Raw genomic sequence first — 25,018 nt, 5'->3', positions numbered from 1 at the left:
CTGGGGAGAATGGTGGACTGTCAGATATGAAAGGGAAGTTCCAGACCTGAGAAAGGATGTGGACAAGGGGTCGGGGCAGGATAGGTGGGATTGAGGTACACAGAGAAGGTTGGCGCTGAAGGAGCAAAGTGTAAGGACTGGATAGCGCCAACTGAAAAATGCTACTGAAGAAGACGAAAGACAAAAGGGACAGAAGAAAAATAAGTGATTCCAAAGGTGAAACTGAAAGGGTGCTTTGGCAATTAAATTTCAACTAATATCCTTGCCGATTTCTGGTCCAGAGCCAGAGATAAATTTCACAAAAGTAGGTTTTGCTATTTAGTGCCACAGGACTGGACCAGAGATGTGTTGCCATGGAAGTAGAAAATTCAGCTCCTTTTGCTTTCGTGCCTACTCATCCTTACTCCTGGTTTCACGGCAGGTTTTCTTCCTTTGTTTGGAAACTGGTTCTGGCAACAGTGCCCACCTCTTTCCCAGTAGAAGTCAAAATAGCCTGGCAATAGGACAGCGTGAAGTGAAGCTTTTCATTCCAAACTCCAAAACTGGATTCTGTATGTGTACATGTGTGCTAGCATGATTGTCTCCTGAAAACAGAGTTAGCTGCAGAGAGGCGCCAATCTCTGGTATACCTAAGAGTATCCTTTACACGTATATGCACTGCATCTGCAGAATGCAGAGATACAGCTAATGATAGCCTGCCCATTCCTTGAGTTGTGCTTGTTTAGGGTGTTGCTATCCAGAATAAATGGAGTGGAAGTTGGCTTTTTTTTTGTGCCACAGAGAGACTGCAAGCAATAAATGCTTCTCAAGAAGTGTTGGATGCCACCCAGAATGGCAAAACAGTCCCTCCAAAAGAAGCAAAAAGAGGGATTGCTGACACTTTTTTTTAATGGCATTTATTAAGTGCTTACTATGTGCAAAGCACTGTTCTAAGAGCTGGGGAGGTTACAAGGTGATCAGGGTGTTCCACGGGGGGCTCACAGTCTTAATTCCCACTTTACAGATAAGGTAACTGAGGCACAGAGAAGTTAAGTGACTTGCCCAAAGTCACACAGCTGACAATTGGCAGAGCCGGTATTTGAACGCATGTCCTCTGACTCCAAAGCCCATGCTCTTTCCACGGAGCCATCATGTGTATAAAATGCCATTGACTGATTGCTCGAATTCACTCTTATTGTCAGCACTGTGTCCATAGTTTTATTTTTATTACCTCTCTGTCTCTCAGATTGTTAGCCCTTTGAGGGCAAGTGTTCTCCCAAGTGCTCAGTTTGGTGCTTTGCACTGAACTGATGCTCAATAAATACCCTTCATTGATTGCTACACGTTTTCACCAGGCTCAGCTAGAGTTTCTTCATAGCGCTTCCCAACCCAATACTCATCAGTTGAACTATGAAAGATCAGACAGGACATAAAGTGGAGGTCTTTACTCCCTTTAAAGTTGGTGTACCTAATGACCTGTCTGTGTGTGGCAAACCTTAACTCAGATCAACAGTCACAGTTTCAAAAGTTGGCCAGGGTCTTAACGACACTACCGGTCTTGAGTCATTAAACAGTAATGATAAGGGCATTGCAATAATAACAATGATAATGAATAATATTACAATAATATTACAATAATAGTAATGGTCCTTTTAAGCACTTACTATGGGCCAGGCTCTATACTAAGTACTGAGTAGACTATAAGCAAAATGGACACAGTCCCTGTCCCACATGGCATTCATGGTCATGGGAAAATAGGTATTTTATCCCCATTTTTTGCAGGAGGAAACTGAGGCATAGGGAAGTTAAATGACTTGCCCAAAGTCAAACAGCAGTTGAGTAGCAGAACTGGGGTTGGAACCCACATCTCTTAACTCCCAGGCCAATACTCTTTCCACTAGGCCATGAAGAGATTTGCAGAACATTAAGTTTGGGGCCATGCAGACAGTGTATTATTGCAGCGTATGACCCTGGGCAAGTCACTTCACTTCTCTGTGCCTCTTCCAGGGGAACGGGGGTGGTAGTTTTGGTAATGCCTTGGACAGATCCACATGCAGCTTAGGTGCCCATAAATACTAGCTGTTGACAGAACAAATTAGTGTCTCGTGTTTGAAAAAAATGGGCTTCCTGCATCTGAGCAACCAATCCATTCTACACTTGATTTTCCTCCTCATTGGAGGGGACCCTCCTTCCATGGCAGCGCAAACCCACTCCCCTTTATTAGATTCCCCCTACATAAAGGACTCCCAACTTGGGAATTTTGAGACATTGAAGGTGCACGACGCTGTATTGCTGGAGCACCTGTTTCCTCATCCCAACAATGTTTCTGATGTTATTAAAACTACATGGGTGGCTAGATTCAGATGTTAGCTCCAGAGGCCAAGGTAAAGACCTCAATGTTTTCAATATACAATATAAATTCCATTTACATTACGATTTTATCATCATTAGTTCAAGGAAAAAAAAAACCTTCAACAACTATTTTTGTCCCCAGGAAGAGGTTAAGTTTAATGGGCCTGAACACTGCAAACTTCAAGGGCATAAGCTCAGCTCAGGAAAAATACCCAGGAAGTCAAAGGCTGATTATAGCCTCACTCTTCCAAAGAAAAACTGACACACGTAGATAAACTTGGAAAGAGAAAAACGTTCGCCAACCATAACGCAGCTAATGTTTTCCTTGATTGAAAATCAGGGGTGGTGGAGAATAATTTGGCATAGAGCGGCTGGCTTGTCACATTGCATTGACCTTGCAAATCAGCTAGCAAGTCACAGCTTCCTCCTGGGGAGGAGTCAGGGTTCTATCACATTTCATTTTCATTGATCCAACAATCATCATGGTCTAATGGAAAGAGCAAAAATTTGGGAGTGAGAGGCAGAGGTTTTAATCCCAGCTCCGCTACTCTGTGACCTTGCTCTTGCTCTGTGACCTTGGGTAAATCACTTAACTTCTCTGCGACTCAGTTACCTCATCTGTAAAATGGGGATAAAGATTGCAAGCCTCATGTGGGACATGGACCAACCTGACTATCTTGTATCTACCCCAGTGCTTAGTACAGTATCTGGCACATAGTAAGTGCTTAACAAATACCATTTAAAAAAATACCTTCTCAATGAACCACATGCTTGTTAAGTAGGCAGTGTGGTCTAGTGGAAATAGCCAGAATCAAGACCCCAGAATTCCAGCCCCAGCTCTGCCACTGCTTTGATTGTATGACCTTGAACAAATTATCCAACCTTTCCATTTCATAACCTGTAAAATGGGAATAAAATAGTAGCTCTCTCTCTCTTAAATAATGAACCTCATGTACGACAGGGACTGTGTCTGATCTGCTTGTCTTTGTGTTATGCCAATCTAAATCTATTCGCCCAACAAAAAGGCCCAAAATTGAGAAGAAGTGTTGCCTAGTGGATAGAGCACTGGCTAAGGAGCCAGAGGACCTGGGTTCTAATCCTGACTCCACCATTTGTCTGCTGTGCCATCTTGGGCAAGTCACTTATAACTGCTTTGTTATCTGTTACCTCCTCAGTCCCCTCATCTGTGAAATGGGGATTGGGAGTCCCATGTGGGACATGGACTATGTCCAACCTGATTATCCTGTATCTACCCAGAGCTTAGTACAGTGCCTGGGACATAGTAAGTGCTTAACAGATACTTCTCTGGGAATGTAGTCTCCAGGCTTTCAGCCAGAGCCTGACAGAATTTCAGAAATGACTATAAATGGAATTCCCCATCTTCAGAAATCCCATCAATTCAATAAGTGCCAAGTTCCTTCTAAACAAATAGGCTTTACATGTCCCAGTAGAGGTACAGCTATTTCTTCTAGAACTTTGGGCAGCAGGGTGGATACACACTGGCCTCCTTGTTGGAATTGAAATCATTTTTCAATTCTGTGGAGTTTGTACTTGGAGAATCTATGACCCTATGGGCAGCGTGGCCTAGACTGTGAGCCCATTGTTGGGTAGGGACTGTCTCTATATGTTGCCAATTTGCATTTCCCAAGATGTACACAGTAAGCGCTCAATAAATACGATTGAATGAATGAATGAGTGAGTGAGTGAGTGAGTGAGTGAGTGAATGAATGAATGAATGAAAGAGCCCAGGCTCGGGAGTCAGAAGTTGTGGGTTTTAATCCCGGCTCCGCCATTTGTCAGCTGTGTGACTTTGGGCAAGTACTTCACTTCTCTGTGCCTCACTTACCTTATCTGTAAAATGTGGATTAAGACTGTGAGCCCCCGTGGGGCAACCTGATCACCTTGTTACCCCCCCCAGCACTTAGAACAGTGCTTTGCACAGAGTAAGTGCTTAATAAATGCCATCATCATCATCATCATCATCGTCTGGGACAACCTGATTACCTTGTATCTCCCCCAGCACTTAGAACAGTGCTTGGCATATAGTAAGCGCTTAACAAAACCATCATTATTATTATTTTCTCATGACATCCTCTTTCACAGAAGATGCAGTAGGGTGGAACTGACCTGCAGAATCCCTGGTGAATATTAAGAATCTTAGTTAAGCAGATGATCTGAGAAAATAGGGTCTGAGATTTTTAAAAAGTTAGGATTCAGATGGGATAAGATATAGATGATATTAATGGTTTGCATGATGTGACAGGAAAGGAAAAAGAATTGAGCCATTTTTTTCAACATCAACATTTCTAGCCAACTACTGACCAACAGGTCATTTGAACAATCAGTAGCATGTATTGAATGTTTATTGTGTGCAAAGGTGGTTCTGACCAACCATAAATGTTATTTATTAGCCTACCATTGTTCCAATGGAAATGCACAAAAATAGTGAAAAATGACATGAGCACCTCCCACCAAAACATATCTAAGATCCACAAGAAAAAAAATACAAATATTTATTTTCAAATTCCCTCTCTTTAGTCACCTTGCATTATAAGTCAATTTTTACTTGACTATCATTATTTGTTTGATGGTTTGATTTCCCTTTACTCACAAGTATGGAAAAATGAATGAGTTACTTATTGTATATAATCCTTCTCTCTTAGAACCACGCACAGGGCAGCCCTGGCTATAGGAAGACATCCAGAAATCCACCACAAAAAGAGGGAACTTGATTAAATTTGTTTTTCAGCAGAAAATATCCCCACAATTTGTATCTGAAGCACCATGGCCTAGTGGCAAGAGTCCGGACCTGGGAATCATTGGACCTGGGGTTCTAAACCCAGCTCCACCACTTGAATGCTGTGGGAGCTTGGGAGAGTTACTTGACTTTTCTGGGCCTCAGTTTCCTCATCTGTAAAATGGGGATTTAATTCCTGTTCTCCCTCCTACTTAGATGGTAAGCCCCGTGTGGGACAGGGACTGTGTCCGACCTGATTATCTTGCCTCTATCCCAGAACTTAGTACAGTGTTTGACACTTAGCACTTAACAAATACCACAATTATTGCAATCACTATGCTTTAACCTTCATCATCACTCAGAAACAAGCCCAAAGTTACCCACTCTTGAAACATAGAGAAGCAGAGTGACCTAGATGATAGAGCCCGGGCCTGGAAGCCAAAAAGATCTGGGTTCTAATCCTGGCTCCACCATTTATCTGCTGTGTGACCTTGGGCAACTCATTTCATTTCTCTGTGCCTCAGTTACCCTTCTATAAAATGGGATTGGGATTGTGAGCCCCATATGGGATTCAGACTGTGACCTATCAGATTAGCTAGTTCCTACCTCAGGGTTTAGTGCAGTGTCTGGCACATAGTAAGCACTTAATACCATAAAAAAAAGCAGAGTGATCTCAGAAATTTGACATGGGTTAATTCTGACCACACCCAAAGGTTGACTACTGGGGGACTTGCCCAGCACTGAAACTATTCAATTACACAACTGGCAAATTTTTAAAAGATGCTAATTGAGTTAAAGCGCTAAGACAAAAATCTATTTGGGCTACAGCCAGCTTACAAAATTTAATTAGCAACTTTCCAACTAGGCTAGGCCCCTCCACCGCCCCTTCCAAGTCACAGGCAGTAATCACGGCTCAGACACATACCCAAAAGCATCAAGCCTTCCGAATTTCCTCCATTTTTGCCCCGCTTTCTCTTTCCTACCTTGGACAAGCTTTTTACACTCTCGATTAAACATTCGGGTTCTTTGCAACTGTCCCATAAAAGAGGATGGAGCTACGACAGCAGATAAGAAAATTATACCCAGTGGGAACATTCGTGCCACTTCCACTTGCCCCAACTATCTCGCTTGAGCTGAAAAAACTTGAGATTTCCATTTCAAAGTTAAGAGCCCCAGATCCCATGTTCCCTGCCTAGCTATGAGCTCCTGGAAATCACCCACCTGGGGCCGCATACGGTTCTCTTCTTCCAGCTGTCTTACTCTGGCCTCCAGCTGCCTAACATAGGACAAGGTTGATTCTAAAATTAAAAAGAGAGAACTCACATTATACACACAGGTCTTGTCTTGTGCGCTGTCAGGTTTATTTCTGACTTGATTTATTCTGAGCAGCTAGTGGCCATTAAATCTTCCTTTTTTTTCTTTACAAAAAAAATGTCTATTTGCCCTAGGAAAATAGTGGAAATCAGTTTGATACACCACTTGGATTTGGACAATTGTTGAACATTTCACCATCCAACTGAGATGTATTTAGGGTCAGATAACCAGACAGTAGCTCGACCTGAACACGTTAAAGACCTCCAGGAGACAACCGCACAGATCACCTCATCTTATGCTTTCTGAGTTATAATTAAAGGCACTGCCTGAAATATAGGCATATTCTCTAGAAGCATGGATAGCTAAGGGCATATACAAAACTCGGTGAAGGAAAAAAAAGAAAATGCTTAGCTCGATAGTTAGACACGTTCACAGAGTCAATCATCAAGGCAAATTGAAAAAAAAAATGTACTTCAATACCTAATGCTCTTCTCTTCCCTTGAGAGAAAAGAAAAAAACTCATAAGGCTACTGACAGAGAGACCAGTCCTGAGAAAATAGTTCGGTACCTGAAGGGGAGAGTGAAACTGAATATGACTTTGGTTTTAGAAAACATAATTAAATGTTTTAATCACTAACACTATGTACTGAGCACCTTCTATGTACGGCATGTTGTACCGACCACATAAGATCTACAGTAGGAGTGAAAGGTGCAATCCCTATCTACAAGGAGTTCACATTCTAAGGGAGAAACCAATCTCCTGTTCCAAAATGTGATATATAACTTTCACAAGTTAGTTTGGTATTATAAATTGTGCGTGTAATGTCACTCAGGGCCTCAATTTATAGTCTGAATAATGGTACATTCATCTTGTGGTTCAGCCACCTGCTCAGCCTGCTCTGAAACCCTTGTGGAATTCACTGTTCCGACTGTAAATTATAGTGGAGCTTGGCAAAACAGCCATCAGTGCCGACCCACTCAATATTTTCTTTATCTTTGGAATTACAGCCCATGTTTGTCATTCAAGGGAAACAGCCCATCAGGAGGTCTCGGTGATCAATTCCTTCTTTCTGGTTTGTTAGAACTGATGTTTCCTACATTAGTTCTAAGGAACTAGGACAAGGTCCTGGAACAATCCGTTCGCCAGCTTAGAGGCAGGACTCAGAGCGAGCCACTTCCCTAGGTAGGGAGACTATGTGAGAACATTAGAAGGCAACAGATCAGTAACATGATGTAGTAAAATAGAGCCCAACAAGGCAAGAAGGGACATTCTAACAACACAGTGAAATAGGGCTGCAAGTCAATCAATCCATCAATAGTATTGAGTGCTTACTAATAATAATAATGCTGATGATATTTGTTATGTGCTTACTACGTATCGAGCATTGTTCTAATAATGGTAAATAGAATAATAATTATGGTATTTGTTAAGTGCTTTCTATGTGACAGGCACTATAATAATAATAATGATATTTGTTAAGCACTTACTATGCACCAAACACTGTTCTAAGTGCTGGGGGGAGATACAAGGTAGTCAGGTTGTCCCACGTGGGGCTCACAGCCTTAATCCCCATTTTACAGATGAGGCAACTGAGGCACAGAGAAGTGAAGTGACTTGCCCAAAGTCATACAGCTGACAAGTGGCGGAGCCGGAATTAGAACCCATGACCTCTGCCTCCTGAGCCCGTGTTTCTTCCACTGAGCCACGACGCTTCTCTACTAAGCGCTGGGGTGGAAACAAGCAAATCGGGTTGGACAGAGTCCCTTGTCCCACGTGGGGCTCACAGTCTCAATCCCCATTTTACAGATGAGGTACCTGAGCCCCAGAGAAGTGAAGTGACTTGCCCAAGGTCACCCAGCAGATAAGTGGTGGAGCCAGGATTAGAACCCATGACCTTTTGACTCTGAGGCCCATGCTCTCTGTACAACACCATGTTCTGGGGTAGATAAAAAGTTAATCAGGCTGGACACAAACCCTTTCCCACACGGGGCTCACAGTTTTAATCCCCATTTTATACATGAGGTAACTGAGGCACACAGAAGTTAAGTGACTTACCCAAGGTCACACAGCAGGCAAGTGGAGGAGCCAGAATTAGAACCCAGGTCCTTCTGACTCCCACGTCTGTGTTCTATCCACTCAACTATGCTGCTTCTACCATCCTGACTCTGCTACATCTCTGCTGTGTGACCTTGGGCAAGTCACTTAACTTCTCGGAGCCTCAGTTCCCTCATCTGTAAAATGGGGATTAAGACTGTGAGCCCCCCGTGGGACAACCTGATCACCTTGTAACCTCCCCAGCGCTTAGAACAGTGCTTTGCACATAGTAAGAGCTTAACAAATGTCATTATTATTATTATTATGTGCAGAGCACTATACTAAATGCTTGGGAGCATATAAAAGAGTTAGTGCTCACGTTCCCTGCACATAAACAATGGGACTCAGTAAGGAGTACAGCAGCGATCTGTTGGGAGACAATGGCAGTGGACAGACTAGAGTGGTGCAGATCATGGAAGTTTATTTTCCCAGAACAGAGGCTCTGGGAAGATATGGGAAGCAGCGTGGCTCAGTGGAAAGAGCCTGGGCTTTGGAGTCAGAGGTCATGGGTTGAAATCCAGGCTCTGCCACTTGTCAACTGTGTGACTTTGGGCAAGTCACTTAACTTCTCTGCGCCTCAGTTACCTCATCTGTAAAATGGGGATTAAGACTGTGAGCCCCCTGTGGGACAACCTGATCCGCCCCAGCGCTTAGAACAGTGCTTTGCACATAGTAAGCACTTAACAAATACCATCATTATTATATGGAAATCAAAAGACAATTTTGAAAACTGCAACAGATGCTTCGTAAGTAGCAAACAAATCTCCATAATTATAATAAAATGATTTATAATTGCGGTATTTCTTAAAGCAGTGTCGCAAAACACAATTCGTGTGTGTAAGAAACATGGAAGGAAATTGTAGTCTCACATTGGTCTCTTCAGACCATTGGCATACGTGGATGGGGTGGATCAGTTCAAAGTCACCATGGCGATGGGGGGCAGGGCTAGGGAAGTTTGTTCCATTATCTTGACACCAGATGTAGCTCCCAAGAAGTGGCCAGATTGGCCCAAATTCACTAAATTCTTGCCCGCTCCTACCTTGGCCAAATGCCATGGGCAACTGGTTTACTTCTCTATTGAAATTTAGAGTCCTCTTGACTGTCAGCTCACTGTGGGCAGGAGATAGGTTTACTGACTCTGTTATACTGTACTCTCCCAATCCCTTAGGAAACAGTGCTCTGCCCACAGTAAGCATTCAATAAATATAACTGATCGATTGAATCATCAGTCGAGACCACCAGTCAACCAATCAGTGGCATTTATTAAATACTTATTGTGTGCTGTACTAAACCCTTGGGAGAGAATAATACAAAACAGTTGGTGAAACGATCCCTACTCTCAGCGAGCTGAAAGAACATAAAAGCCATGAGAAGCAGCATGGCTCAATGGAAAGAGCCCGGGCTTTGGAATCGGGGGCCATGGGTTTGAATTCTGGCTCCACCACTTGTCAGCTGTGTGACTTTGGGCAAGTCACTTCACTTCTCTGTGCCTCAGTTACCTCATCTGTAAAATGGGGGTGAAGACTGTGAGCCCCATGTAGGACAACCTCATCACCTTGGATTCCCCCCAGCGCTTAGAACAGTGCTTTGCACACAGTAAGCGCTTAATAAATGTCATTATTATTATTATTATTATTATTATTATTATTATCTCTACATCCCTGAGTACCTGGTTCCATTTAGCTTCTATATATCCATTCAGTTCTCCGATAATGCTTGTTTTCACTATGAGTTTGACAGACCGCAGTTAGAGGAATCTGGGAATGTTCTTCCCACAACACATGCCTGTCTGGATAGAAAATGATATGAGGTCCAAAAAAGTCAGCTGTGGGTGGGTACGTGGGGCCGCACTACAATGGGAGTTTCCAATAATGTGCAGTTATCACGAACAAGCATGATCTCCGTGATCTCAGAGTACTGAGTGTTCACAGGTTACTGGTTTAACCAGTGTCCCCTGGTTCAGCCAAGTGCTTTTCCTGTCAAACGTCTAATTTTTAAAGTGCTAGTATAAGTAGGATTAGAAGTTATGCTGGAACATCACATATAACCTGGTGTCAACTGCGCTTGACGCCCGACTCTCTGAAGTCCAATTTTTCATTAAAAAATGGTGTGTTTCTTTCTGCTGCCTGATCCTTTTTTAATAAGTGCCCTTTTCACATTTTGTTATTAAACCCATGATTGAAGAAGAAGAATTGTGACAGGGACAATTGCCTTAAGATGGCGGCAATTATGTTCCTCAACTTTATTCCCCATCTCAAAACTAATATGCTTTAATTAGGCTAGTGATTAGCCTAGCAGCTTAGTTTCTACTGTGGAGTTCTCTGAATTTTCTTTTAATAAAGTGATGCAGCTTGAAAGCAATCAACTAATGGATAGTATTTATTGAGCACCTGTTATGTGCAGAGAATTACATTAAGTGCTTGGGTGAGTACAGGAGAATTAGTCAACATGATCCCTGCCCTCAAGGAGTTTACAGCCTAACAGGGGAGAAAGGCATTTAGATAAATTACAGATGGGAAGTAGTAATGGACTATAATAATATAATTGATAATATAATATTTAGATACATATCTAAATGAGGTGGAGGAGTTAGTTCTCCAGTGACATGGAAGTGCTTAAGTGGCAATAGGGAAAGGGATGATGAAAGGTTAATCAAGAAGGTCCTCTAGATTTCAAAATTTTAGTCCTTATCCCCAGGCTACTAGGAGATAGTATGGAAAGTTTGCCTTCATCCCTCTCACTCATATGATGATGATAATAGAATTTGTTAAGCGCTCACTATGTACCAAGTACTGTACTAAGTACTGGTGTAGACACAAGAGAATCAGGTTGGACACAGTCCCTATCCCTTATGGGACTCACAGTCAAATGAATTAGCATAAAATATCCTGCTCAAAATCCTGATTCCATCTTTTCATGGGAGCTCTTTGTTCTCTCAAGCAATCAATTAACCTAATACTTTGACAGACGTATTTCAATACTCATGTCAATTTGTTTTTCCTGCACTGAGGAATTCCTAGTCTCAAAACTTTGGATATTCAAACTGCATTCGAAGCCTGGTGGTGATAGTCGGACCAAAAAGCCTGGCGGTGATAGTCAGACCGAAACAAAGGGAAAATCCTCTCCTGCAAGGAGGGCGGTAAGAAAATAGAATTGGCAACCAAAGGAAACTGCCTAGACAGAAAATATTTTAGGATCAAGAAGGGTTTGGCTAAATCATAGATAAGAGGGCCATATTTGGTGATTGTAAGACAATTAAGTTAAGGACATTAGAAGAGCTGAGATGGGTTTAGAGAGATTCACAGATGATGGGACTAAGAGGAATATTTGAGATGCTAAGTCTATCCAACCCTAAACATAAAGATGGGGAGCTTTAATAGGAGTAATAATTGTGGTATTTGCTAAGCACTTACTATGTGGGAAGCAGTATAATCTAGTAGATAGAGATTGGGCCTGGAAATCAGAAGGACCTGAGTTTTAATCCCAGCTCAGCCACTTGTCTGCTGTGTGACATTAGGCAAGTTACTTCACTTCTCTGTGCCTCAATCACCTCATCTGTAAAATGGGGATTAGGTCTGTAAGCCCCGTGCGGGACAAGGACTGTGTCCAACCTCATTAGCTTGTATCTGCCCCAGCTTTTAGAATCGTGCTTTACACACAGTATGTGCTTAACAAATACCATTATGTGCCAAGCCCTTATGTCCTACTCACGAGGTGTGTTAAACATACTTGTGCTGCACCCAAAAGACACCCCAGCAAAAAACTCCTACCGAATGCTTGATTGACTAGAAGACACCTATACCCAAATTTCAGAAGCGTGGCCCCAGTGAGATGTCCCTGAGCAATAAAATTATGGCGATGAAGTCTACCAAGCACAGTTCCAAACTACAGAGCAGAAGGAAGGTGGTAGGGAGGAAGAGGTTTTGATTTCCCAGCCTTGCCTTCATCACTTTTCTCACTAAACTGGCAACAGTCCAGACACAAAATGACAGGTATTTGTCGGAGGAGCTAAACTGCATCGATATGCAAGAAAAAAAGGAAGTCAATTAAAGAACCAAGTTAATAGGCCCTCCTTACACAGTTCAGTAGCTTTTTATTGCTTGGCTTATTGATGTCTCAGTGTCACTTGCAAGTCTCAAAGTCTGGAACAGCAACTGAACTGGGTCTAGAAGACTCTGCAACAGCCTGATGGGATTAAGGGTTTCTTGCCTATAGATTGTCAAATTATCCAGTCAACTGACAATGCCCCATTACACTTAGCATGGAGCACACCCAGCTAAAATGCCTGCACTCCCCTGAAATACTTGCTTCTTGCCCTGGGTGCAAGGCAGAGTGGAGAATTTAGTTAATACTCAATAGTTCACACCGAACAGGAAACTCGGCCTTTTGGAAAAGTAGCGGCCCAGGCACCCATAAACCATATCAGTGCACACTTGAAACATGGGGGGAGAAAACTCAGAGCGAACACACAAATCTGATACCAGTCCCTAACATCCTCCAACATTTGTTTCCACGGTACAACTGTGATCGCATTCGAGTGCAAGCTCCTGATGGGCGGAGGTGGTGTCGCTTTTTTGTTTTGGGCTCGCCAATCACTTAGTATAGTGCATGCCACGCAGTAAGAGCTATTAGAAGTAGTATTGGTATTTCTTGACCAGCCAAAGGTGCACTGCAGTAAGGCCTAACAGAAAGAGCACACGCCTTGGAGTCGGAGGACCTAAATTCTAATCCCAGCTCTGCCACTTGTCTGCTTTGTCACCTTGAGCAAGTCACTTCACTTCTCTGTGTCTCAGTCATCTCAGCTGTAAAATGGGGATTAAACGCTTCCCCCTCAAGCTTAGATTGTGAGCCCATGTGGGACAAGGACTGTGTCCAACCTGATTATTGTATATCTCCTCCAGCACTTAGTACAGTGCTTGGCCCTTGGTGAGCACCTAACAAGTACCATTTAAAAATGCACTATACTAAGTACTAGTAACATCTTGCCTGTCCATGAGAAGTTTACACTCTTTTGGGGACTACAACCGCAGGGTAAAATGTCCAGGGGTTTAGACATCTCCCTTAACAACTCCATACATTATTAGAGACATTCTGTTCATGACTGCACAGGACAGACCTAAAATCATATTTCCACCAGGAAGCCTTCCGTGACTAACCTCTCATCTCCCCTCCCCATTCTTCCTCCCTTCTACATCGCCTTTCTACTTGGCCTTTCTTTCTGTACCCGCTAAGTGCTTGGACACTTACTCCACTTCTGCAGCATTTATGGACATATCCTTACATGTGATTTATTTATTTATATTAATGTCTGTCTCCCCCTCTGGATTGTAAACTCATTGTGGACAGGAAATGTTATACTGAACTCTCCCAAGTGCTTAGTATAGAGCTTTGCACACAGTAAGCATTCAATAAATATGATTGAATGAATGCTCCCCGTTTCTGTAATTTATTGTTTGCCAAGTTCCCTGCTAGATTATAAACTCCTAGAGGATGGGGATTGAATCAACCAACTCTATTGTATTGTACTCTCTCAAGTCCTTAGTACAGTGCACAGTAAGTGCTTAATAAATACCACTTATTGATTGATATTTAATTGAATTTTTCAATAGAAAAATTGATTTGGGTCCCAAAGCAGTGTTGGGCATTAAAAAAACCCCAAAAATTATATTCTAAAATGTGGTTAAGTCAAAGTGGGCTTATATGAAAAAGTCTATTTGGTATCCTATATCAAAAGTATTTGGGCATTTACTTATGCAGAGACATGGGAAACATACAAAAGAAACGAGACTGATCTTTACTCTCCAGGAACTTACAATCTAATGGGGGAAACAGCAGGTGGAAATTGATTGATTCAGTAAACCACAGAGAAAAAAATAAAATAAATAATATACTCAAAGGAACAAATAACAAAATACCCAGGTAAATGCATGAGTGCTGAGGTGGTGGATGGGATGACTTGGAAGGGTAAAGGGGGAGACGGTCATTGAGGGGAAGGGGGAATTATTTAGAGCACGTCTAATTTGGTACTAGAATATTTCTAAACTCCCACTGCTTTGGATTTTTTTCTAGAACAAAGTCCCCAAAGTCAAAGAAACAAAGCCTGTCACTTGAATAAATGCTTCAATTTATTTCAACAGACTCAGTAATACCGCCAAGGAGGTATTGGCCTTCATTGGGAATCACCCCACCATGAAGAATACTGGGACAACTTTGATCTATTTTGGAAAAATTTTAACTAACAGAAATTGCTATTTCTCCAAATGGAGATTAATTACTCTGCTGTTATGTGCATAGAAGTTTAAGAATCTTCTATTTTTCCTCTCTCCTTTGGCTATCCTCATCATAAGAAGCAGCATGGCTTAGTGGAAAGAGCATGGGCTTGGGAGCCAGAGGACCTGGGTTCCAATTCTGGCTCTGCCAATTTCTTGCTGTGTGACCTTGGGCAAGTCACTTAACTTCTCTGTGCCCTAGTTTCCTTAACTGTAAAATGGGGATTCAATACCTATTCTCCCTCCTACTTAAGACTGTGAACCCCATGCCGGACAGGGACTGTGTCTGACCTAAATGACTTGCACCTATCTCAGGGCTTACAACAGTGTTTGACACATAGTAAGGGCCTAACAACTACCTTAATATAAATAATAATGATAAAAATAACAATAACAAAATAACATTTATCAAATGCGTGCTGTGCCACTGGAAGAATATGAGAGAGACCACAGTCCTGAGACCAACCTGAAGGTCAAACACATAAAGCTCATTGTGGGCATGGAATGTGTCTGTTTATTGTTATATTATACTCTCCCAAGTGCTTAGTACAGTGCTCTACACACAGTAAGTGCTCAATAAATACAGTTGATTAACTGAACGATGACTCATGAAATGGGTGTGGGTAGATGAGTGTTTCATCACTATCAGGGATCCTTAAAAGCAGGGAAGGTGGGGGAGGTTCTCCCTGCTCCTCCAGGCCAGCCTACAAGTCCCGAACTGCTGTGGGAACTGAACTGAGTACGCTCCCACCCAGTCAAAGGAAGTCCCAACATTTCAAAAATAAGCAAGCTAGTGGTTGATACTCAATTGGGTTGACCAGTTTCACCAAGACAAATGCTCAGCCTAGTTAAGATATAAATTAATTCATTCCCAGGATCATATCTTTTAGTTGAACTGTATGGTACTTAATCCAGCAACATATAAATATAGTTGCTTCATGCATGAAATGCAAATGAGAAGCAGCGTGGATAGAGCACGGGTTTGGGAGTTAGAATGACCTGGGTTCTTAATCCCATCTCCACCACTTATCTGCTCTGTGACCTTGAGCAGATCAACTTCATTTCTCTGAGCCCTAGTTACCTCATCTGTAAAGCAGGGATTAATACTGTGAGCCCCTTGTGGGACATGGACTGTATCCAACCTTATTAGCTCGTATCTATCCCAGCACTTAGAACAATGCCTGGTACATAGCAAGTGCTTTACAAATACCATTTTAAAAAAATTAAAAAAATCCATTGGTACAATGAATGCTTGCCTCCAAAAATAGTAATACAATTTTCCATTGTCATCAGTCAGAAGGAGAATTCTTGAAATGCAGCGAGAGTCTACCTCTGAGCTCTAATATTCGAGGAGACGTACTATTAAAACTGAAAGGGTCTGAGGGGAGGGCTTTTGCATTCCAAGCTCTGAGTTTGCTTAATGCACTGAGATTGATGTTCCTGGAACAATAAGGAAACACCTGAGTGGGTCGATTGACTGCAGGAAATTAAATATAGTCAGGAACTTTTCTGTTTTATTTGGTTCTAATTTCTCACTTGTTGGATCTTGAGAGTCTAAAATAAATAGGAAATGGACATGCATTTGTTCTTCTAAATAAAGCTCTGCCATTCTGAGCAGAACTTTCTGGCCTCTTACATTGGATGCCAAGGTCTTTTGTTTAGAGGATTTGACAGTTTTCAAGAAGCAGATCAATGTATTCTTAAAAGATCTGTGTTGTTACCTAGCTAAACTTTACAAGGGTTTTAAAAGATCTATTAACAGGAAATAAAAATGATTTTTACTCAACAGTCTCTAAATGCCCATGGAGTACTTGATACCATAAAATGTATTAAATATATTGCATTAATAGTATTTCATACATTATTTTATTTGTTATAGTACCTTTTGTATAGCAATCTTATTTTTCCAAAACACTCGTGCGCATTAACTGTGTCCTACTATCCTTATAAGAGGCAATATATTATTATCCCTACTTCAGCTTACTAGAAAAAACAGGGACCTTGGAGTTAGCAGATGGGGGTTGTAATCCTGGATCCGCCACTTGCCTTCTGTGTGACCTTGGTCAAGTCACTTGACTTTCCTGCGCCTCGGCTTTCTCACCTGTAATATGGGGAAAATATACTTGTTCTCACTTTCTCAAACTGTGAGACCCTTGTGGAACAGAGACAGTGTCCTCTCTGCCTATTCAGCACTTTCCTCCGACCTTAGTAGGACACATAGTAAGCACACAGCAAGCACTCAGTGAATACCACTGATTCATAGTAATCACTCAATACCATAATTATTATTAATAATTTATAGATTAAAAAATGAGACACAGAAAGGGCAAATAATTTGCCTGAGTACACTGAGTAAGCAAGAGGAAGATGAGAAACTAAAACTCAGATCTCCTCAATTCCCCAGTACTTATACACAAATCCCTAATTTATTTATACTAATGGCTGTCTTCCGCTGTAGACTGAAAGCTCTCTGTGGTCAGGGAAGGTGTCTATCAACTCTGTTATTCTGTACTCTCCTCAGTGCTTAGTACAGTGCTCAGCACACAGTAAGCACTCAATAAATATGATTGATCTCCTGATCCACAGGACAACTATCCAGGACTAGGCCTATAAGCTTGCCTAAAGAAAAACTCAGTCCCTGACCTCAGGGAGTTGTTCGATTCATTCATTCATTCAGTTGTATTTATTGAGCGCTTACTGTGTGCAGAGCACTGTACTAAGCGCCTGGGAAGTACAAGTATGCAACGTATAGAGACTTTCCCTACCCAACAGCGGGCTCACAGTCTAGAAGGGGGAGACAGTCTAGAAGGGGGAGATCATTTTCATTAATAATTCATTGCTCTAACATTAAGGTAATAACATCTACTGCACCAGGCGGCTAGTTTCTATGACCAGGCTTGAGACCCAATTTGAATAATTTGGTGATAAAAAATTCTCAAACTCCAATCCAACTCCAATCAAAATGCTGATGATATCAGTGGAATGTGTTTACCTGATTCATGTTGTTTACTGCTAGGACCCTATTCCTGTATATTAACCCACGTTCCCATCCTTCCTGAAATCACAGAGAGTTATCTACTTAGGAAAATTCCTTTCATCTCAGATAAAGTCCTTTGGAACAGTCTCTGTCATCACTGGACACAAAGTACTGAATCTCTGTGAAAAATGCCGAAAGGTATTTAAAAAAAAACCCATGGGCTGGTAAAATGTATTTTCTTTGTAGAAAAATAATCACTTGCTTTTGTGGAGATATGGGGAAGCCTAGCAGACAATGAATGGGTGTGCTGACAGTGAGGCAACCCAGATTCTAGTGGGCCAGGGAATCTGTCTGATCTGAGTGTGTTGTATCTACCCCTCCTCACTATGAATAGGAAACTTTCTAGATTGTAAAATTTTTAGACTGTGAGCCCACTGTTGGGTAGGGACTGTCTCTATGTGTTGCCAATTTGTACTTCCCAAGCGCTTAGTACAGTCCTCTGCACATAGTAAGCGCTCAATAAATACGATTGATTGATTGATTAGGGTGGGCATGGAATGTGTCTATCAACTCTGTTAGACAGTACTCTCCCAAGCTCTTAGTACAGAGCTCTGAACACAGTAAGTGCTCAGTAAAATAAGATTGACTGATTGATCCAAAAGAGGCCTTCCCTGTCCAACCCCTCATTTCCTCATCTTGCTCTCCCTTCCGCATCACTTCTGGACTTGCATCTGTACCCTTTAAGCACTTGATATTCATTCATTCAATCGTATATATTGAGCGCTTACTGTGTGCAGAGCACTGTACTAAGCGTTTGGGAAGTACAAGTCAGCAACATATAGAGATGGTCCCTACCCGACAACGGGCTCACAGTCTACTTTCAGCCCCACAGCACTTATGTCCTTATATTTATTCATTCAATCAATCACATTTATTGAGCACTTACTGTGTGCAAGGCACTGTACTAAGCATTTGGGGGACTACACTAGAACAATAAAAAGACATATTGTCTGCCCATAATGAGCTTACAGTCAGGAGGGGGATTGAACTGATCTGAGTGGTCCCACATACTTACATTCTTCCATTTAACCTATCTGCATTTATGCCAATAAAACGATCATATTTATTGAGTGCTTATGTGTGCAAAGCACTATACTAAGTGCTTGGGAAAGAACAATACAATAGATTTGGTAGCCTCTAGACTGTAAGGTCCTTGAGGGCAGGGATAGTGTCTTCTAACTCTATTGCATTGTACACTCTCCTGTGCTTAGTACAGTGTTCTCCATATACTAATCACCCAATAAATATCACTTGTTGATTGATTGATGTGTCCTTCACCTATACCAGAATTGAGACCTCAACCTTGTAGGGCAGAAATACACAGGAAACTGCCAAATAAGGAGAAAATATCCATTACACCTTTGACAAGCAGCACAGAGTGTGGAAGAGATTTAACTGTCACATAGCAATGTTCTCAGCTACGCCTGCCTAGACAGCTAATCTCATTATCAGTAGCATGACCTTCAAACCCAAAGTGGGGAGACAGACAGACAGACAGACAGACACACACACACACACACACACACACCCATTCCAAGCCACACAAATCTAGAAATTGCCACTGTGGCAATTTCTGTGGCCTCTCTGTGTACACGATCCACCTAAGCTGTGTCGTGAAAAATCTGATCTTCCGGGAAGAAAAACAAACCTCCACCCATTCTCCCAGCCTGCTCAGAATGAAAACACTCCTCCTGGGAATTCTTCTGAACAAGATTGAGAAGGGGGAAAAAAAACCCACCAAGATTGGGGAAAGAGAAATACTCCAAGACTCAGATTCAGCTGAAATGGTTTTAGGGTGAAATAAATGAGAATGGAGACCAAAAAGTATGGAATCCAAAGTAAAATGACTTTATAAAGACATGCCCTCTTAGGTCACATTAAGAAGAAGATGAGCAGACACAAACTCCTGAGTCGGTCTGGCCCAGCTAGACAGCTTTAAAAAAAAAATGTAATGAGCTTTCCAAACCATCTTCGGAAGATTCTACTTGTCGATGAAGGGAGCTTGTGCTACATTCACAGGAGGTCAGGACCAGCTTCGTTACCCTCTACTCCCTTAATAACAGTAATTATTCCTTCCTGGATCCCACAGCAGAGTGCTGATTTCTGGAACCTGGCCAAGGCTTAAAAACATTACAAGTCGATTTTTCCTGGAACCTAAACAAACTTCTGTTAGCTGATGTGACAAGCCCAAGAAAGAGGAGGATTGCCCGAGCAGAATTGTCCATAAAGCTTGCCCTCACTGTGGGGGACGGGGATCAGTTTCACCTTCATCGCCCCCCATCCACCAGGTCACTGGGGCTTAGGATGGGATGGTTGGGGCAGTGAGGTGAATTGATTTGAGTTTGAGTGACATTAGGTCTGGGGGAAGTGCACAATTCTGGGCCAGTCTCAATCCCCATTTTACAGCCTCAATCCCCACTTTACAGACAAGAAACCAGAGGCCCAGAGAAGTGAAGTGACTTTCCCAAGGTCACACAGCAAATAAATGGTAGAGCCGGGATTAGAACCAGGGTCCTTCTGACTCCCAGGACCGTGCACACTATTCACTAGGCCATACTGCTTATTTTTTTTTATAATGGCATTTATTAAGCACTTACTATGTGCAAAGCACTATTCTAAGCGCTGGGGAGGTTACAAGGTGATCGGGTTGTCCCACGTGGGGCTCACGGTCTTAATCCCCATTTTACAGATGAAGGAACTGAGGCACAGAGAAATGAAGTGACTTGACCAAAGTTACACAGCTGACAATTGGCAGAGCCAGCATTTGAACCCATGACCTCTGAATCCAAAGCCCAGGCTCTTTCCACCTGAGCTACGCTGCTTCCCTACTCCCTCTCACTTCTGGGCCTCTTATACATTGGGACCTGTACCTGTTAAGCAATTGACATTCACCTCACACTTTCCCACTCCAGCACTTATATACATATCCATAATTTATTTTGTCTGCCACCCCCTCTAAACTGCATGCTCCTTCTAAAGCAGGTAACTCGTCTACCAACTCCATTGCGTTGTACTCTCCCAAGCATTTAGTACAGTGCTCTGCACACAGTAAGCACTCAATAAATACCACTGATTGCTTGATTGGCTGGAACGTTCTCCATCCCTCCGATCTTCTTGACTGCCTTCCGCAATCCCTTTCCCACTGCTTCTCTGCCCTCCTCAGATGCAGAAGCTCACAGTCCTAGGATCAGTTGCTGATGAATCTAATTCATTTACCCTGAACAGACACAACCCGAGTTGGTATATTCATATCTGCAGAGGAATAAGTCTAAAGCGTCGTTAGAAGGAAGAAATTTGGAAAAAGACTAAATGTGCAGTGCCAATGCTAGGCCCTATTTTGTCTGCCATTGTTTCAGCGTAGGTGTGTTTCTTAATATAGCAAGTAAACCCCCAATTAGATTTGAATTTATTTTGTGAAAATATCTTCACTGACAAATTGCTGGGGTGGATGGCAGAGAAACCATGGCAACTGTAAATTTTAATTAAAGTTTGTTGCCTTTGAGAGGAAAATCTTGAATAATTAGCACCTACCAATCTGCACTGGGTTGATTTGGTTCTGAGAAATAAGCATTTTCTAAACCTAGTAAATTCTTGAACATCCTCTCTCTTCCTATGTGCATCTGATGTCAAATATAGTAAAACTGAATTATTGTTACATAAAAGCTAATTTTGCCTGCAGTGCTATAAAATCCACCTACGAATTTAAAAAATAGCAGGAATAATGTAGAGACTGCTAGGGATTTTTTTCAGATAAAGTCAGACTTCGGGAAAAATGACATATATGAGAAAAATGCACCTCAGTCTTCCTATGTAATGAATGCTTTACCCACGCCTCATCTTTCTACTATTACTGTTCTTCACTAAGTACTACCCTGTTATCAACCTGTTACTTAGTCCTTTCCTCCTCTTCAAATCTGACCATATAATAATAATAATAATGGTATTTGTTAAGCGCTTACTATGTGCAAAGCACTGTTCTAAGCGCTGGGGAGGTTACAGGGTGATAAGGTTGTCCCTCGGGGGGCTCCCAGTTTTAATCCCCATTTTACAGATGAGGTAACTCCCTTTCCACTTTCAAAACCCTCCTCAAGAGCCACCTCTTCTAATAATAATATCTATGGCATTTGTTAAGTGCTTACTACGTGCCAAGCACTGAATTAAAGAGTGTGGCAGATATGAGTTAATCAGGTCACACATGGTGTACCTTCCCTTCCCTCTCCCCCTAGGCTATATCACCCTAAACATTCACAACCTTCTAATATTGACAAGTGAGCAACAGTACTGACTGAATTAAGATTCACCTCCCTGGACGATTTGATGGCAATTCCCAGAGGAAAAGCATTCATTGGGGAGGATGAAAAGTTCCTCTGATCATTCTCTCCTTGCTATGCTTCACTTAAGTTGAATTTCTGCAAAACTGATGTTCGGGCTTAGGAAAAGAGCCCAATTTTCAGACTTTGAGACTGATAATATAAAACAGGCTGGGCTACTTGATTATGAAGAGGGGTACATTTTTCTGAGTGGTATCATTCTTAGACATTCAAGGAAAGATAGTAAACTGGAACCAAATTGTAAATACAGTAGAAAACCAATTATCCAAACTAATTGGAAAACAGGTTAATTTTCAGGCTCAGAGGTGCAGATAACAAAATAGGAATTTTTTTTCTCTGCAGCAAGAACTTTCCTACTTTTGCTCTATTTTCTAACTTTTTCTGTTTGGTGGGTTTTGTGCTCTTTACTATCCAAGCAAACTCTTGTTTTCCCAACTCTATCTCCTTTCTGCTACACATATGAACTTGAATCTATACCCTTTAAACACTTGACATTCATCCCACCCTCAGCCTCGCAGAACATGTGCAAATCTGCAATTTATTCTAACGCCTGTCTCTCCCTCTAAACTGTAAGTTCACTGTGTGCAGAGAATGTGTCTACCAACTCTGTTGTCTCATTCTCTGCCAAGCACTTAGTACAGTGCTCTGCACACAGTAAGCACTCAATAAATACCAGTGACTGATTGATTGAATAACTAGTTGAACAGATTGTAATTGTGTCTTCTAAAATAAGGGGATGACCAAAAGAATTTGAGAGACAGTGTGATCTAGTGGAAAGAGCATGGAACTAGGAATCAGAAGACCTGGGTCCTGATCTGCTAGCAGGAAACTGGACCCAGGCGCTTCATGTAGAACTGGGTTTCATTTTCCTCATCTGTAAAATGGGCAGAAGAGATGCCACCCTCTCCCTTATGTCCCAGACTTGGCTGATTGCCTTCCCTGCGGGAAAGTCCAATGTATTCAAAAGCATAACAATAGACAATCCCCAAAATATGGCCCCTGATCTGAGTCCCAATATGGGGAAGACCCTCATCTTGGTTGGGATCTGTCCCTCCTGGTGAACTGAAGAGGTAGTTTGCATTGATATTTGTAATCCACTTACTATATGTCAAACAAATAGGACACAGTCATTTTCCCACCATGGGGCTCGCAATCTAACCATGTATGGTAGCATCAGGATGGAAACCTGCTGGTCTGCAGCTAAAAATAACAGTAATAATGATGACGATAGTGATAAGTAGTTAAGCAGGGATATCTACCAACTCTATTGCATTGTACTTTCCCAAGCACTAAGTACAGAACTCTGCACACAGTAAGTGCTGAGTAAATACTATTGATCTGTTGTGCGCCTACTATGTGCCTTCTCCCTATAGGGACAACCATCGTGGCTTAGTCGAAAGAGCACAGGCTTGGGAGTCAGAGAATGTGGGTTCTAATCCCGGCTCTGCCACTTGTCAGCTGTGTGACTTTGGGCAAGGCATTTCACTTCTCTGGGCCTCAACTACCTCATCTGTAAAATGGGGATTAAGACTGTGAGCCCCAATTGGGATAACCTGAGAGCCTTGTATCTACTCCAGTGCTTTGAACAGTGCTTTGCACATAGTAAGCACTTAACAAATATCATCATTATTATTAGTGGAAAAAGCACAGGCCTGGAGTCAGACAATGTGGGTTCTAATTCCAGGTCTGACACATGTCTCCTGTGTGACCTTGGGCAAATCACTTCACTTCTCTGTGCCTCAGTTAACTCATCTGTGAAATGGGGATTAAGACTGTGTGTGGAACAGGGACTATGTTCAACCAGATTACCTTGTATCTACCCCAGCGCTTAGAACAGTGCTTAGCACACAGAAAGTCCTTAACCAAATACCAAGCACTGGGATAGATGTTAGATACTGAGGTCAGACAGTCCTTGTTTCACATGGGACTCACAGACTAATCCCCATTTTACAGATGACAAAACTGAGGCAGAAACAAGTAAAATAATTTGCCCGAAGTCAAAAAAATAGGCAAGCAACAGGGCAGGGATTAGAACCCAGGTCCTCTGACTCACAGGCACGGGCTCTTTCCACTAGGCCATGCTACTTCTCAGCGCTTTACTGTGGGGAACTTAAATGGCCTCCTCTTCTGGAGGGAAATCTGGGACTGAAATCACCATCTCTCTTTGTCATCTGAGAGGCCAGGAGAACTGTACTTCCTTAGCTATAAATAGAACAGAGTCTAGAATCCGATGCATTGCGTGTCAAATCCACTTTGCCTCCAGTCCAATCAGAATTACCCAAATTGGAAGCTACATAGGTAACTCTCTCAATCGATTACAATGCAGACCATGAAGGTCATTAGTTAATGTGGAAATATAGTTAGCTGGAATAATTTAAGGAACAAAACTCATGTCATCATTGAAGTTCAAGTCGGAGAGCCCCCAAACAGATGGGCGCCTCCCAAGTGGGATCATCCGTAGCCAAGAGCGACCTGGGTCCTGCCTCTAAGCCTTGGATTTAATCTGTCATCACAATGCTTCCTGACCTAGTCTTTCCACACCCTCCCTGGGCTCTGGGATAGTGCAGCCACTCCCTTCAAAGCCCTACTGAGAGCTTACCTCCTCCAGGAGGCCTTCCCAGACTGAGCCCCCTCCTTCCTCTCCCTCTCCTCCCCTTCCTATCCCCCCGCCTTACCACCTTCCCCTCCCCACAGCACCTGTATATATGTATATATGTTTGCATGTATTTGTTACTCTACTTATTTATTTATTTATTTTATTTGTACATATTTATTCTATTTATTTTATTTTGTTAATATGTTTTGTTTTGTTGCCTGTCTCCCCCTTCTAGACTGTGAGCCCGCTGTTGGGTAGGGACCGTCTCTATATGTTGCCAAATTGGACTTCCCAAGGACTTAGTACAG

General features: G+C 42.2%; 1 protein-coding gene across 1 annotated transcript in view; it reads right to left on the bottom strand.

The window, feature by feature from the left end:
* CCDC85A (coiled-coil domain containing 85A) overlaps positions 1 to 25,018 on the bottom strand; it is a 112,287-nt gene that overhangs the window by 23,655 nt on the left and 63,614 nt on the right. Inside the window, exon 5 of the mRNA XM_038751618.1 lies at positions 6,290 to 6,366. Coding sequence (XP_038607546.1) covers positions 6,290 to 6,366 — 77 coding nt within the window. The remainder of the gene's footprint in view (positions 1 to 6,289; positions 6,367 to 25,018) is intronic.

The sequence above is a fragment of the Tachyglossus aculeatus genome, chromosome 9 (genome assembly GCF_015852505.1).
Source record: "Tachyglossus aculeatus isolate mTacAcu1 chromosome 9, mTacAcu1.pri, whole genome shotgun sequence".
Taxonomy (NCBI): domain Eukaryota; kingdom Metazoa; phylum Chordata; class Mammalia; order Monotremata; family Tachyglossidae; genus Tachyglossus; species Tachyglossus aculeatus.
This window is presented reverse-complemented; position numbering and strand designations above follow the sequence as displayed.